At 34.9% G+C, this 16970-nt stretch overlaps 3 protein-coding genes across 6 annotated transcripts; 2 read left to right on the top strand and 1 right to left on the bottom strand.

The window, feature by feature from the left end:
- Window positions 1-5429: 5429 nt before the first annotated feature.
- LOC18585843 (zinc finger CCCH domain-containing protein 29) lies at window positions 5430-8583 on the top strand. The gene is made up of 2 exons (XM_018129311.2): window positions 5430-5626; window positions 6068-8583. The coding sequence occupies exon 2, from the start codon at window positions 6081-6083 to the stop codon at window positions 8148-8150; it is 2070 nt and encodes a 689-aa protein (XP_017984800.2). The 5' UTR covers window positions 5430-5626; window positions 6068-6080; the 3' UTR covers window positions 8151-8583.
- Window positions 8584-10053: 1470 nt separating this feature from the next.
- Window positions 10054-12786, top strand: LOC18585842 (N-(5'-phosphoribosyl)anthranilate isomerase 1, chloroplastic). Of its 2 annotated transcripts, none has more exons than XM_007008888.3 (5): window positions 10054-10434; window positions 10941-11003; window positions 11077-11441; window positions 11522-11685; window positions 12300-12786. In XM_007008888.3, the coding sequence occupies exons 1-5, from the start codon at window positions 10425-10427 to the stop codon at window positions 12523-12525; spliced, it is 828 nt and encodes a 275-aa protein (XP_007008950.3). In that variant the 5' UTR covers window positions 10054-10424; the 3' UTR covers window positions 12526-12786. The 2 variants fall into 2 exon arrangements, with proteins under 2 accessions (XP_007008950.3, XP_007008949.3); XM_007008887.3 differs by having other exon boundaries at window positions 11074-11441.
- Window positions 12787-13230: 444 nt separating this feature from the next.
- LOC18585841 (omega-3 fatty acid desaturase, chloroplastic-like) lies at window positions 13231-16067 on the bottom strand. 3 transcript variants are annotated; one of them, XM_007008884.3, is made up of 9 exons: window positions 15239-16059; window positions 14926-15015; window positions 14689-14755; window positions 14498-14590; window positions 14216-14401; window positions 14037-14117; window positions 13778-13915; window positions 13458-13672; window positions 13231-13306 (listed from the first exon to the last, which is right to left on the bottom strand). In XM_007008884.3, the coding sequence occupies exons 1-8, from the start codon at window positions 15766-15768 to the stop codon at window positions 13487-13489; spliced, it is 1371 nt and encodes a 456-aa protein (XP_007008946.3). In that variant the 5' UTR covers window positions 15769-16059; the 3' UTR covers window positions 13231-13306; window positions 13458-13486. The 3 variants fall into 3 exon arrangements, with proteins under 3 accessions (XP_007008946.3, XP_017984872.2, XP_007008947.3); XM_018129383.2 differs by having other exon boundaries at window positions 13231-13672; window positions 13829-13915; window positions 15239-16067; XM_007008885.3 differs by having other exon boundaries at window positions 13231-13672; window positions 15239-16060.
- Window positions 16068-16970: the final 903 nt, after the last annotated feature.

The raw sequence follows: 16970 nt of genomic DNA, 5'->3' as shown, positions 1-16970 counted from the left end.
GAAAGGGTTTACATTTTCGTTATACATATAGTCGCCAAGCAAGTTGAAATGGTCGGATTCTTAGATTTACACGTTACAACACATATATTTTTAAATTAAGTAGATTTTTATATTAAAAAAAACTATTTGAGTTCAAATTTAATGCTATTACACACCCACATTAATTTTAATTGTAATATGTCTAACCCTTGCTTTATTATATCTATGAAAATAATAAAAAAGAAAAGAAAAATAGTTGATTTTAGTTAAAGAATGCATGGGTTAATAATAATACATTTTCCTTTTTCCTTAAACATTATCAAATTATCATATCATATCATTGAACTTGACATATATAAAGTGATAATAATACTCTAATTAAAGGATCTAATCGTTTGTTTGATATAATTAAATTTTGATTAGATATAAATTTGGTTAGTTTAAGATTCTCCTCCATAGAGATCTTCAAAGATGCCAACTTGAAATTGTTCAAGCCAATCAATCTAGTCATGGGGTCATGGCTCTATTCTGAAAGTGTAACTTCAACTAGCTCATCCATGATTTCATAGCTACATCATTCTTCTTTTCCCTTCTAAAATTTACAAGCAATATAGCCATAGCTAGTTTTATCCTGGAAAGAACATAAAAATTAAGTTGCCAATATGGGTTTTCCATGAGTAAAACTTCTAGAAATATTGACTTGTGATTGACAAATGGGGACTAATCTTACCTCGTGAACAATTAAATTATTGGAAACACAATCATGGGAATTCATGATGAATTCAAGGACTTCATCTTCATCTCATGAATAGATGATAAGTTCAAGACTAACAATGTTATTGTTCTTAACTTACATATCTTATATTCAAAAATGTCGGTAAACGTAATTGATATCTCTAATTTCTTAAGTTTAATTTATTATTTTAAGTCATGTCGAAGTCAAATGCATGCAGCATCATAAAAATCTATATATAATAATACAAAATTTGACTCTTACTCGTTTAATATGTATAATTCAAATAATATCTCACGATATTCAAAACACACGCATCTTTTCGTGCATGATATATATATTAATTTTTTTTTAATAATACACATTATAATGAAATTAATTATTTATTTATATGATTCAAATGTCACACGTACGATTTGGTACAAAATGTGTATGATATCATTTTCTCTTGTGACAATGACAAATGTGTGTGGGGTTTTTGTTTATTATTATTATTATTATTTTCTTTTCATTTTTTGTGAGTGTAGATGACAACTTGATGAACTTAACCTAACAAATACAGACAAGTTGCTCTTTGGTTTTCATTATAGTTATCGTTGTCGACACCGTTTGACAAATACATTAGCTTGAGAATGAAATTTGTTCCTGCTGGACGACAGACACAAAAATTTTCTTCAAGTGGAAATTTAACCAAGACGAAATCCAGTTGGATACGTCTTATTGCACGTGTTAAAACTGTTTACAATTATTGGACAATTTTGTTTGATGAAAAGACTAAATCAAATCAAATGATAGGCAATTTTAGTCTAAATATTAGGATAAGATGGACAAGCTCTCGTGCTTTGCCTGCCACTTTGCAATTATGATATACGAAAAAGAGTATTTGGGCAACATAGATGATGGATTTAGACCTAGTGAGCTCAGTCTGTACACTTATACAGATTTGATTCAATGATAAATATATATATATATAAAGTTGAGTTCAAATATCTTTTCTTGTAAAATCATAAATCAAATATATCGAAATAGTGTAAGTCGGTAACATTTTTATCTAAGAGAGATTGAAGAGGGTACCTTTTAGTTATCGAACTAGATGATCCAACTTCAATTGACAATGAATTGAAACCTAAGACAACCTCATATTTGATTGATCCTGAATAACCGAAACACATGAACAGAAAATATAAATTATTAACAAGTGACAAGTTGAAAGTGCAGCAATACAGCTTGATTCATGATAATATGATGATTAATCGATATACCTAAAAGTTTAAGTTGATAGATCAAATTCAAAATAAAATAAAAATGTCTTAATAATGTAATCTTTGTAAACTTACTATCCGAACTCATATCAAATCTGAATATAGAGTATTCATACTTTATATAATCTGGTCAGATATGTGGTTAAAAGCCATCCCTACACCTTTGTTTTCAAGAGTAATTATGTGATGTGATTGATTATTTTTCTCCTAGTATTGCAAGAGTGACAATGGGTTGGAGGCCCGAACACGAAATGGACTGAACCAAATCAGGCTCAGGGTGGGTTTACCAGAAGTTGAAGGTCAGGATCAGCCCAAAGATCTTAGTCCAGGCTAGGCCCAATCTCAGCCTGGAATTATGCTTAAGAATTCTAGTGAATTTTTCTCTATTTTTTTCTACAAAAAGGGTTCCCTTTTGGATTTGGGAATTTTCTATATGAAAAAGGAGAAATTAATCATTTCACATGTAATGCCATCACATTGAAAAAAAATCAAAACTAAATTTATTAGACAAAAAGACTCAATGATGAGTTGTACCCTTAAAAGAATTGAACCAATTTTTCCAAGCCTTATTTTCCAAGCTGTCCCACGTAATTAAATTCTATATATTGACTAGACCTTTGATTTTGTGCAAAACTATTAACCCATTTTTAATATATATTTGTTTGTTTTAAAATATATAATCCGATATAGACGTTCGGATCGAACATTTTAAATATTCACATGTATCAATCATATATAAATCGATACAAACATTCGAATTGAAACATTTCAAACTCTAATAACAAAGCATCTAATTTCTCTTTCGAAGACATGAAATTTAATTGAGCAAACAAATTCTTATGATAATCCAATGATTCTATGCAATTAAAGAATGCTGGGTACAGTATTTAATTTGAGATAACAGAAAAAGATAGGGAAGGCAACCTAAAAAATCATTCTAGACGGCTATAATCAAATCTTGTTTTGCTTTAGGTACAGCTTAGACTGCTCCATGACCTGTCTTTCAATGACAACTAATTGTTTTAAAATTGGATTAGGATACCAAACACCCCCTAATTCATGCTTGACTGCTATCATCTGTCGTCTTCTTCTTTTCATTCTTTCTAAAAGGAAGCCTCTATAAACCATGTAAACCTAATTTAAGGTTCATTATGAATCTCAATCTTTTGACCCATAATTCAATATCTTTTTAATCGATAATTCAAAATTACTCGTTATAATATCGTAACGACTCATATTTGATTTAGAAGTTATTATTTTCTTTTGAAAATATTGTAATTTATGATTTTCGATTTTATTTTCGAAACGTCGATATATCTAAAAATATATAGTTTTTCAGTATTATCAATGGAAAACATTAGGAATTAGAGTCAAACAATCAATCTCCCATGGCTGCCCCAAAAATATTTGATCTCAATCATCATATCTACCATATGATAATAATAATAATAATAATAATTTTTGCAAGCTCATGCTTTGGAATCTAAACAGTAACATGATCCAAGAAAACCTGAAAACCTGTGTAGTCACATGAAAGAAAAATTCTTTTAAAGTCAAAGCCCTTTGGCCAAAGAGTCAGCATTTTAGTTGTGCCATAGAAGAAAAATCAAACATCAATAAATTATTAAATTAACAACCCAATTGTAATAAAAAAAATACGATAACTGGATGCTTATAAGTTAAAGTAATATTAATAAGTATTAATTTATATTTGATATATTGTCAGTATAAAATATTTAAATAATGTCACATTAAGTGCTTAAAAAGAAATAAATAAAATATTTTAATTTCACGTGAAACAATTAAAAGATCTCAAAAAACTTATATAAGTGTTGGAAATTATATACTTTATTAGTAAATATGAGATCATGTCTTATCAAGTTAATTTTTTTTAATTAAAAAATAATTTTAAAATAAAATAATATTAAAATAAATCTTATTTAAATTAAGCAATGACCTCATAATAAAGTGATATCAGAACGAATTTGATTTAAACTCTATGATAATATTTATTAACAAGACTATGATATTTGATTAGATAATAATTTAAAAAATAAATAAATACTGGTTAATGGTGAGAGAGAAGAAAAAAGGTGGGTGTGTCCAAACAGTGGAAGTGGAAGGCTGAGTCAGGGGCATATCCTGTCACCCACCTAAATGGAAGGGAAACGCGTAAAAGGGAGGCTCACACTGACTTGGTTACAGCTTGGAGTCTCTCTCTCACTCGTCCTAGCCTTTTGGTCCACCACCCCAACCCACTTGTGCGGATATATTCCATTTCTGACCTACTCGCACCCCCCGGCGAGTGCTTCTCACTTCTCTTTGAATTATTGCTATTATTATTATTTTGACATTTTTATTGTCCTTTTTAGCTTTATGATTTTATTTTCTATGTATTAAAGTGAGCTAATTTAATGGTTTCAATGGGTTCCTTTGTCAATTTATTCTAGAAGAATATGAAAGGAGGGTGAAGCTTGACTAAATTGTTTCTTAATTTGTTTTTATATATCATCATTATTCGGGTTTAGAAAAGCAAGAAAATTGTCTAAATTATTTGCTTTTTGCTTTTATCAAAGGGATACGAAGCTTACTTATTAATATTTTATAAAAAATAATCAAAAATTCTTTTATCCTTAAAACACGAAAAGTCTTTGATTTTTTTATTAATATAATAAACTAATGCTTATAAATCTTATATACCCGGAATTTAAAAATTTTTCTTATCTAAGCTACATACATAGAGTTAATTTTTTTTACATCGAATTATATAATTATAACTTTTTATTAAAAAAAATAATCTTTATAATCTTATGATCAAAATTCCTTATTCAATGTTTGATGATAAAATTGGATTTTAATTTGTCGTTCTTTCTCTTATTGTTTTAAAAGATTATCAAGAAAGTGAAACTTATCGTTATTTTAAAAAATTAATTTTTTTTATTATTAAAATCCAACGAGCCTTGATTTCTTGATTATATCGTAAGATTTTGTCTTTACAATCTTAGGATGAAATTTCATTATTCAAGTTAAGTAGATTCTTTAAAATTCGAAAATTAAAAAATATATAATGATTAAAATCAAATGGTGTATAATATTACTAATTTGTTTTCTTTATATCTATATATTTTGTGTGTCAAAGAGCATGACAAGCAACAACACGACAGTAGAAAAAAAAAAAAGAGAGAGAGAGAGATATGGGAGAGATAGTTTAAAGCGCGTGAGCTAAAAGCCAAAGCCTCTGACGCACACGTGATGGCCGACCAGTATGGAGTTTCAAACTTGATGATATGGCTTCCATTTGCATTTGCATTTCATTACAAATTTCAGTTTCATTTGTTCTTACTTGTTAGTAAGCAAGAACCAAGAAAGGGACCCTCTCTCCCTCCTCTCTCTTTCTCTGATCAGAGAGGAGTTAAAGCCTTGCCTTTGAAGTTTTGACTTTGACCAAAACAGAAAGAGAGGGGAAGAAAAGTCACACTTTCCTCCCTTCTTCCTCTCCAAAACCGGAACGCCCATACTTAAAAAGCCATCAACTTGCTCCCCTTTCACCTCAAACAATTGCTCTCCATACCCAAACTCTCCTCCCCAGGTTTCAAAGAACAACCTTTTATCTTCTTTTCTCTCTGTTTTCTTCATCAGAGACTGCTTATAGGTAAAAGGACTTGAACTTGGTGTTTGCTTGCTCTAGTTTTCATTTTTTATTTTCTTTTTCTTTTTGTTGGGTTTCTGGTTTTTGGGTCAAAAGTTGTGAAATTTTGGGTCTTTGGGTTTTACTTCCTGCTTAGAAATTTTGAGAGGAAGAAGTCTTAATAAAGACCAAGTCTTTGGTTTAGAACATAGCTTCTGTTTCTGTATGTTATATTTAAATTTATGCACTTTTTTGGAATTGAGGTGTATGTAACAGAATTTTCTAAATTTAGTTTTTAGTGTAATTAGTTTTTGTTTAGATTTTCAGTTTTGGAGTTGGGTTGTTTTGCTATCAGCTCCTAGGAAATGAATCTTTGTTTCTTTTTCCTTTGAATGTTTTGTTCTTAATTGAATTTTTTATATGGAGTGAGAAAACTGAATTCTTGTTGCTGTGTTGATTATGCAGGGCTTGTTGGGGGATGTGCAGTGGTTCAAAGAGTGAACTTGTTCCCTCAAGTATCATCATGGAAGGTGAATTGCATGAGCCTAAAGCTGGTGCTGCTTTGTGTAAATGTTCTGTTTTGCTTGAATTGGCTGCCTCTGATGATCTGGTAGCTTTCAAAAGTGAAGTAGAAGAGAAAGGTTTGGATCTTGGCGAGGCAAGCTTCTGGTATGGTAGAAGAATAGGGTCAAGAAAGATGGGGTTTGAGGAGAGGACACCCCTGACAATCGCTGCCATGTTTGGTAGCGTTGACGTTTTGAAATACATCATCGGGAGTGGCAAGATTGATGTGAATAGAGCTTGTGGTACTGATGGGGTCACTGCCCTTCATTGTGCTATTGCTGGTGGTGCAAATTCTTCCGCAAAGATTGTCAAGCTCTTGCTTGATGCATCTGCTGATGCTAATTGTGTCGATGCTAATGGGAACAAACCTGTTGATCTGATTGTGCCAGCTTTGAAGTCTTTGAGTACTTCCAGAAGGAAGGTGATTGAGTTGTTACTGAAAGGTGATAATATCGTTGGTGTTAGTGATCATGTTCTTAACCCGGAAGAAGAAGAGTCTGAACAGATAGTTCTGCCTCAGTTGTTGAAAGAAGGGCCTGAGAAGAAAGAATATCCTGTTGATGTATCACTGCCTGATATAAACAACGGGGTATATGGAACTGATGAGTTCAGGATGTATACCTTTAAGGTGAAGCCTTGCTCTAGGGCATACTCCCATGATTGGACTGAGTGCCCTTTTGTTCATCCTGGTGAGAATGCAAGGAGGAGAGACCCAAGGAAGTACCCTTATAGCTGTGTGCCCTGCCCAGAGTTCCGAAAGGGGGCATGCCCTAAGGGTGATGCTTGTGAATATGCCCATGGTGTGTTTGAATCCTGGCTTCATCCTGCCCAGTACCGGACTAGGCTGTGCAAAGATGAGATCGGCTGCACGCGCAAAGTCTGTTTCTTTGCTCACAAACCTGAAGAATTGCGCCCTGTGTATGCTTCCACAGGTTCAGCCATGCCATCACCAAGGTCTGCCGCGGTCAATGCAGTGGACATGGCAACTTTGAGCCCTCTAGCACTTGGTTCATCATCCTTGCCATTGCCTTCCACTTCGACACCGCCCATGTCTCCTTTGGCTGCCTCCTCCTCTCCAAAGGCTGGAGGCTTGTGGCAGAACAAAATCAACCTCACCCCACCTGTCTTGCAGCTACCAGGTAGCCGCTTGAAGACTGCTTTCAGTGCCAGAGATTTGGATTTGGAAATGGAATTACTTGGGCTAGAAAACCATGCTAGCCAATTGCAGCAGCAACAGTTGATGGATGAGATATCTAGCCTCTCCTCCCCATCATGCTGGAGTAAGGAATACAGTCGGCTTGGGGATTTGAAGCCTACTAACCTTGATGATGCTTTTGGATCCCTCGATCCTTCCCTGCTGTCTCCATTGAAGGGACTGTCAGTAAATTCTGCTACACCATCCCAGTTGCAATCTCCAACCGGGCTTCAAATTCGCCAAAACTTGCACCAACTCCGTGCAAGCTACCCAACAAACGTTTCATCCTCTCCGGTGAGGAAGCCCTCAGCCTTTGGGTTTGACTCAGCTGCTGCGGTGGCAGCGGCAGTAATGAATTCGAGGTCTTCTGCGTTTGCAAAACGGAGCCAGAGTTTTGTAGACCGTGGAGCATTGACCACTCGTGCTGGACTTACTGCACCTGCTAATTCCGCAACTATGATGTCTTCAAATATTTCTGATTGGAGCTCCCCTGATGGGAAATTGGATTGGGGCATTCAAGGAGATGAGCTGAACAAGCTTAGGAAGTCTGCTTCCTTTGGGTTCCGGAACAACAACCCTGCTACAACAGCATCAATAGACATGATGCCGTCCAACTTTGATGAGCCAGATGTTTCTTGGGTTAATACCCTTGTGAAAGATGTTACTCCTGTGGGAGGTGGGTTGCAGCAGCGGCAGCAGCGATACAGTGGTCTTGGTAAAGGTGTTCGAGAAACACTTCCACCATGGGTGGAGCAAATGTACATAGAACAGGAGCAGATGGTGGCATAAGAAAAGATCCGTTTGCTCATGGCTTTATTCTAACTTATTGGATATTCTTCGATTCTTAATAGTAGCTAATAGAGCTGTAGTTGGTGGTAGAAGGTGAAAGGTAATATATCTTCAGACCAATCAAGAAAGAAGCAAAACGTATTTGGGCAGGAAGATTTTAAGTCACTGCTCATGTTAGAATTAGGAGAAAAGAAGGTCCAAGCAACAAAGAGAGATTTATTGATTTATTTCATATTCTTAATTCTTTTTCTTTTCCCTTCTGGGATTGTTTTCTATGTTTCTAGTAAAGAGAAGCTGTGGGGATCAATGACAGAGAAAAGTATCAAGTTTCCTATTTTCTCTGATCTTCCAACATGTACTGCATTCAATGACTCGTTGTAATTTGTCTTTGATGTGATACATTTATTGTGTATTGATACTTAAATTTTTCTTCTGTTAAATCTCCAGCATGTGATTATGTGTTTCCCTTTTAGGAAACAATCTTTGCAAGCTCTCAAAGATTGAACATGGCAGCTTGTTTCGAATTTCCTTTTAAAGCCGAACCAGAGCTCAAACCTTCCATTGTTGGTTCATGGAAACCAAATCCACTCCAACACCATTACTAGACTACATCAAGCAAGGGGATTAGTATCTGATCATCCATACTTTTAAGAGTAATACAACTAGAACATTTGGCCAATTATTTCAAGTCCTAGTGGGTAGTGTTGATACTTGAAACTATCCACTAACATGGTTATTACCAGTATCTTTTTCAAGAACAATGCTAAATCCAATTCAAAGTTTCATTGTGTTATTCATTTGTTTCATTTCCATTGGTTTATCATTTTAGGTTCATCACTTTTCATCGTTTTAGTACCCAATCAAATTCTTAACTTTACAAAAAATAAATCATCGTCATTCCATTATATCAATTACGTCATGTCACGTGATAAATAAAAAAATATTAATTAATATTAAATTTTACAGAGATTAATTATTCATTTAAGGTTAAGAATTTATGCAAAAACAAATCATAGATAAAAGGGTGCTTAGAGATGAGAAAGTGAGATAAATCAAATAGGACAAAAGGGTATTTAAAATAATCTCTTTGTTGAATTCATCAAACTACTAAAATGCTAGTTATCAAGTTCAAGCTGACCATGCCATTGTCCCAATGCCCATATCAACCAAGTTGCCCCTTCTTTATCCCCAAGGGAGGCCCAAACCCTTTTCTGTTTTGCCAGGGATAAGATTAAATTCAGCCTCCCAATATTAAAAAAAGAACAAAACAGATGCCTGTTGGAGGGGTCCCACCCTTGTTCTTCTTTTGGCTTGTTTTGGAGTCAATGGAGAGCCGCCCATGAGCTGAATTCTCAACCAATCGTTTACAATACGTTGGATATGGAACAAGTTCCTCTCATTTGCTCAAGTTTTCTTTGTTTAGTACAAGCACGAAGGGGAGGGGAAGTGTCCCTGCATTTTCTTTCCTCTTTCTTGTCTGCAAATATCTGCTATTGTGGTGGGTTTGGGGAGGTGAGATTCCCACTTCCACGTTGCAAAGCAAAAAGGAAGGGGAATTAAGGCAATGATGCTTTTGATTATTGGTGGTTATACTTGTTCATACCCACTTTGTAATATTATCTTTTTGAGGGAATAAAACTTGATAACTTAATTCTTTTTGTAAAGAATTGTTCATACCCCGTTAATCTTTCTTTTATTATTTCGGAAATTTAAGATAAAAGTTTTGATTTTAACGTATTTTATATTGAAATTTACCATTTTTTTATAATATAGATATTTGATGCTTTTTAAACTGAAAAAATAAAAGAATTATGAAAAATAAATTTATAATATAGAAAAAAAATAAGAATATTATATGTGGGCAAAAAGAAAAAGGAGTTCATTTCGGGATATCTCGAAAAGAAAAGATAAACAACAAAAATAAGAAATAACATTTATAAGCTTGTTCTGTCCCATTAGCCCATTTAACCCAAAGTTTTTTCTTATTAGATCCTTTGAATGTGGGCTTTTAATGGGTCTGAATCAGGCTTACTGGGCCAAACAGATGGGCTTTCATGGGTCTGCTCGAGGCCCAATTAGCCCATTTTAACATCTTTCGTTCTTCCTGTTAAACTCGAGTTTTCTACCAACAGGAACAGAACGGCAACTCTGATTTTCTCCGATTTTCTCTGATATTTGTTTCCTTTTAAATCGTCTTTTACAGTCTTGCTTGTATCTCTCACCTACCCAGAAAGCAGTTTCAGACAAAGAAGAGAAAACAGCAGGGAAAAGAAGATGCTTTCAGGTTCTCGTTTTGCACCTTGTTTCTCTGTATTAAGGTTAATGCAGAAAACAGATATGTCAATATTCCCCAGAGAAAATCTCTTCTGGGTTTGATGGATTTTAATAAATCTTTTCACTTTTGATATAAAGTTCTCCTTTTTATTCTTTTATGGTAGGTTTGGCACTCTGTGTTGCAATGACTACTGTGTTTTGATTCTGCCATAAGAGTTATAAGTTGGTGTATTTGGATTAGAAAGTGGTTAATTTTTGCATGAGTATGAATGTTTAAGTGGTCCTGAGGGATTGTAAAACAATGTCAGTTTTGCAAATTTTATTTTCCAATGTATTCCGTAAGTTTCTTTTTGATATCATTGATTGCAATGCAATGTACTTTGTGTTGTATCTTAGCTTGATTTTTAGTTAAACACCAACTGAAATTGTGATCCTTTTGTCTCTTTTATTATTCATTTCTGTTGGAATGAAATGTTTTTGACTACATTTTGACAGTTATGTTCACTGTTGACACAGGTTTAACTACTGGAAGTCAATTTCGGCCTAAAGTTTTGAACTTGCATAGAATGCAAATTGATGGTAACTTCTAATTTCGGATGATTCTTTGAATGCTTAGTGTCTTTTTTCCTCAAGGGTGTTTGTATTTTAGCAGGGTCAAGGGGAGGAACATTGCCGTTCGTAAGAATTAGGTCATTCCCAAAGAATAAAATTAGGTGCAACATTGTGCAATTGAACCAAGTCTTCTCTACTGATGGGGAGCATGAAAAGAATCACGCTTTGGTCAAAATGTGTGGTATTACATCAGCCAGAGATGCTGCAATGGCAGCGGAAGCTGGTGCCAAACTTATTGGGATGATTCTTTGGCCCAAGTCAAAACGTTCAGTTTCACTTTCAGTCGCAAAGGAAATATCAAAAGTTGCAAGGGAATTTGGGGCAAAGCCTGTTGGAGTCTTTGTGGATGATGATGTAGACACAATTCTAAGAGCTTCGGATGCAGCGGACCTTGAATTTGTGCAGGTATTTATATTTGTTCAGTATTGATTACCTTCCTTGTACCATAATAAATTGCTTGATCTTGTTGTTTCAATCTTATGTAGCTTCATGGAGATGTGTCTCGGGCAGCTTTTCCAAAGTTAGTGCAAGAAAACAAAATTATATATGTTCTTCATGCAAATCAAGATGGAGACCTTCAAAACCAAATTTCTGATGAAGACTGTTCTTTAGTGGACTGGATTCTTGTGGATAGTGCTGCGGGTGGCAGGTGAATAACTTATTATTCATTTAGTTTAATTAGTGTGGCATTTGAATGCTTGTGCACTTTTATGTCGTGCTAATTTAATCTTAAGCATTAAATCTATTGATTTTGTGAATTGAATAACATATGTAATTACTCAAGTTCCTCTTTCCTTCGGCTTTGTTTTATAAGCTTACTGCATAGCAAGAAAGAAGGCACCACCTTGTAGAGTTGTTAAATGCTTTTGCCAGACTGATTTTTTCCAAGCTTTGGCCCAAAACTTGATTTGGCATTCACATGTACAATATGGAAAAACTTTGTATTCTCTCCAATATGGAAAAACCGAATCAAATACTATCTGTTTTCCTGCCACACAACCTATTCCGGGCCCTGACTTTTCTTTGTTTGCTTATATTTTACTTCTTGACGTATGACCAGCTGGTGCATTCAGTTCAACTATTAGCAATGATCTTAAGGAACAAAATAAGGTTTAATTTAGTCTGGCTGCTGTACTGTTGTCATTAAATTCAGCATGTAGCTCATCTGTTTTCCTTTTTATTTTTTTATTAAAATTTATATTTATTGCTTCTCATGTTAACATTAACCGTTATAAAATTCAACATTCTGACATATACTTGCAGTGGCAAAGGATTTAATTGGACTCAGTTTAAGTTACCCCCAATCAAAAGCAAACATGGCTGGCTTTTAGCTGGGGGGATCAACCCTGATAATGTTTGTGAGGCCATTAATACTCTCAGACCTCATGGAGTTGATGTAAGCAGTGGTATTTGCACCTCAGATGGTATTCAGAAAGATCAATCACGAATTTTTTCTTTCATGAGTGCAGTACGTGCTATACCATATTGATTGATCTGTGGAAGGGGAGAGATTATCCATCCATCGATAGCAATTGAACAGCCAAGATGTGGATTAGTTACATTAATGTACATTCACTGCATAATTTATCGATTATGTACCTTGAACTACAAGGTGAAATTGTAAGTAATTGTAGACATCTTGTCAATTCAACAGACAAGCAATTGTGACAAGCCACCCTCAAAGAGTATGACTGGTTTTACTAGCATTTATAATGATGAATAAAAATGTGATGGATGTGGACAATCGAAATTCTACTTTCTGTCCATATTTGTTGTACCTTTCGTTAATGATCATCCTCCTGCCTTGAACATGCACATGGTCATTGTGTGGTTGTATGTGTTGTCATGCACATGGGCATTTTGTGGTTATATTTGTTGTTTAAATTGATGGAGAGCAACATATTTCTCACCACCTGATTGCACTTGTACTGGTCATGTAGGACCATAACTCTGATACAGTTCAACTTGTGTGGCTATAATTTTTATCTATCATCTTCTCTGCTTCATCCACCAGTTAATGAGCTAATCATTCTATGGTTAAGTGATAGTATGTAAATATTATAAACCTAAAGTGCCTCAAATATATACTTTAAATTTTTATAGATAGTCTCGAAAGAGACTTACTAGTCTCGAAAGAGACTTACATGTATTGTCTTCTCTACTTTGCCCAGACGATATATGTTGCTCATAGAGAGATTCCCAATTGAATTTGTGCATTTCTTTTGTATTATCACATCATACACAGAAGAGCCTGAATGAAACCTCACAGCCTGAAAAAAAAACATCACGGGCTCTTCTCAATTGGGAAAGAGAGAATAAAACGAGGGGCTGGTTGACTATGAAATGCTGCATTACATATTGGAATCATGGTCGGAACGCAGGAGTTAAATACTTGGTCAGAGAGAATCTGTAGGATTTCACCTTGGTAAAGCTTGAAATACTTCAGGACTTCAGTCTGATTTGCTAGTTCCATATAGTTGAGGGTCTGTTTGATAGTATACAACATCGCCAGTGTCACTCACATAGTGATCCTGTTTCATGCTTCTTACAAGGATCCCGAATAAATGAAACGGGATGGGGCCGGATTTCGTTGGCTTCCGGTAGTGTTCCCTGAGAACTGGCCTTGCTGCCTCAGTCTGCAAATCAAGTTTACGAATCATCTTTTAGCAGATAAGAAATGTAGGGGAAACTAGAATGTTTTGTGTCAGTAAACTGATGCAGGAAAGAGTGATGATAGTCACAGCTTCAATCAAGTGGTAGTGTGGGATTTGGGGGAAGAGATGATGTATAACATGGGTTCCGATATCATGGTGAATGTTGTTGATCCATCCGTAGTCACGATCAAGTGTTGTAAGCCCTCCTCTCAAATAACTCCATTCCTGTTCAACAAACACAGTGCCTGGTAAAAATTTCAACAGGATTTTCCAACTAGATAGATTCGCTACGCTGTAGCTCGAATGGACTATGAAGCAATAAGTCTAGCAGAAACATTCTTCATACCTTTCCACGGTACCATGGAAGTTTCTCCTCATGGCCATGGTGATGTAGGTAAGTCACTAAGTCCAACCACATGACAAAAATCTGCAGTTTATATGTGAATTAAGGGAATAAATTAGGACCAGAAAAGAAAGACTGGAAGAAACTCTGCAACTTTGAGATTGAAAAGGAACTGAACATACCCAATAAGGAATCCCATAGAGCTTAAGCAATTGGATTGGTCCCATTGCAAAAGATAAATAGGCAAGCAGCCCAACCATTGCTGTCCAACAAACCGTGGAGGTAATTACATCTTTTCTTTCATTTGGGACAAACAAATCACTGTCTGGATGGAAATGAGAACCCTTTTTTCCAGGACTTCGACCCCACTGTGATTGAAAGACACATTACAGAACAAATTAATGTAAATGCAAAAATCATAGGTTCATGAAAGAATTCAGTCTGTGAAGCATCGCATGGCTTACCAGGTAGAAAGGATAAGCAAGCATAGGGAAAGGCAAGGTGAACCTCAGTAATCTGGTTGCATTATCTATACTCTTGTAAATTTTCTCCGACAACTGCAAAAGCAAATGGTGTATATATAAGCAACTGCTATCATTGAAATGAAAAAATACTAATAATTCACTCCCCTGGAGTAAGAATTAAAAGACTTTACCGGATGCCATGATTCATCGTTTTCAACATGTCCATGATTCTGATGATGAGTTCTATGGCTAATTCTCCTGCATACACCATCAAAATTGTTACTCAAAAATTGGCAACAGGATCTGCATATGGCAAAAATGTCTTCAAATACATGGGAATATAATCTTTTTTTTTTTGGAATAATTGATGATTTGATACATGGGAAAGAAATCAGTTTGGTCCAAATGGGAGTTTGCCAGGAACTAACCATCCATGGTATGGAACAAGGATTGAAGAATGAAGAAGATGACCCACCACACTGTTCAACGCTGGATTGTTTGAGAAACTACCATGACCACTGTAGAAACAAAACCAAACAAACATTAAAAACATAGATGTGAATGTCCAAATGCAATATGAAATCTCATGGAAAAGCTTCAAAATAAAAGCAAAACAGTAAGAAATCCTGACACAGATGAAAACCAGAGAAAACCGGAAATGAAAACGAAAGGAACCAATTAGAAGTTTGCTTTGAGCCAAACCGCAACTAAGTTCTGGAAATTAGAGGGCAACTGACTCACCAGTCATGACCGAGAACAAAAACAGCCCAGAACATTGTTCCCTGAGCAATCCAATAAAGAGGCCAAACGAGCCAATTGTTGAAGTAAGCAGCAACAGCCGCCAATCCAAAAACCACAACAACATCTCTTACAACATAGCTTATAGATCTCCATGGATCCTTAACCCAACAATGCTTTGGTATAGCAGCTCTAATATCAGCCAACTTAAAAGGAGGTTGTGCACCTGGGTTAAACTCACCATCATCCTCCATCCCAGTAACCCCAATAATTGTCTCTTTATCCTTGTCATCTTCACTAGTAGTGGCCACCTTCAATGGAGCACTCACATTCAGCACCCTCCGGGTTTCATCTCTAGAGCAAGTCGAGACCTTGAATGAAGAACCAAAACTGTTACTAGCTTTAGAACCTGGTAAAGTTCTAAGCTTGAAAAAATTATTGTTATTTAAAGCTAATGCATTTCTGGGTTTAGGATAGACTTCAATTCTAGGGAGGGGCCTCAGGCCACATTCTGATAAAACCCAACTGGCCATTGAAGCCCCCAGAGCCAGATGCAAGTACTTGCACAAGTTTGAGGCTTCAAAGCTTCTTCTTCTATATAAAATGAAAGTCCTAGATAAGAAGAGAGATATAAAATAAAACTATAGCCAATAAACTAGATAACATAAAGGCTAAGGGCTTCTCTCCTCCACTTCCAAACATGTGCTGCTTGTTGCCTGTCCTTTGCACAGTAATCTAGTTGCAAACAATTCCCCTTTTGGTTTCGGATACATTTCCATTCCCCTGGTCCTAACCTCTTTAGGGTAAAACTGTAGCAAGATGGGCTAGACCAAGAAACACAAAAAAAAACAAAAAACAAAAAAGCTTGTTGGTGTATTATCAAAATAAAGATATCTTTTCATATAAAAAGTTATATTAGTTCAAAATTATAACAAATAATTTTCACATACAAAAAATAAGACTTGTTATCAATCATTTTCACGTATCAAAAATAAATAAAATAATAACAAAAAAAATCAAGAATAAGAAAATTATTATATTTTGAAAATTAAAATAAATATTTTAATTTTCATTTTACTACAAAAAGAGTCTAAATTCTTTATAACTTACTTGATGCAGAAAATATATTCTAAAGTCGAATAATTTTATAAATTTTCAGGTGTATTTATCTGTTTACAATCATAAAGTATAAGATAAAATTAAACGTTAATTTTATTATATTTTTAAAAATATTTGCATAATTTTTTTTTACATATGGAATGATGTGATGGAGACAGCATTTATTTTAAAAATAACATTTATTAAAAAATTCACTTAAAATTAATTTTTTGGATACATTGAATTTCATCTCGAATCCTTAAATTCCAAGAAACCTCGTCTCTACAAACAAAATCAATGTGTGGCAGAGTGCTGTTATTGAGCTGTGTCTGGTTGGGTTCTTTCGACTAGTTTGGTGGGTGAAATTGACCCACATGGTTTTAATGTAGAAATGATTGAGGGTTCCAAATTTGTGGAGCAGAGGAAAAGTGACTTATGTGGGCAAATCAGGCTCCTTTGTGTAGTTCCATACGGGAATCCAAAACTACGCTTAATATTTGATTGTGGGTGGATTTGGTATTGTCAAAAGTGCTATCATTCCAAGGTCAATTCTTTTTTCTTTCCTCGTTTTGGAATGGAGGGAAAGCATCGACAAGGTTAGATATGAAAGGGCAAATTGCATACGTAACCCCATTTT

The sequence above is a fragment of the Theobroma cacao genome, chromosome 10, assembly GCF_053813885.1.
Source record: "Theobroma cacao isolate CCN51 chromosome 10, ASM5381388v1, whole genome shotgun sequence".
In the NCBI taxonomy this organism is placed as follows: Eukaryota; Viridiplantae; Streptophyta; class Magnoliopsida; order Malvales; family Malvaceae; genus Theobroma; species Theobroma cacao.
Note: the sequence above shows the minus strand (reverse complement) of the source record. Positions and strands in the feature narration are given on the sequence as shown.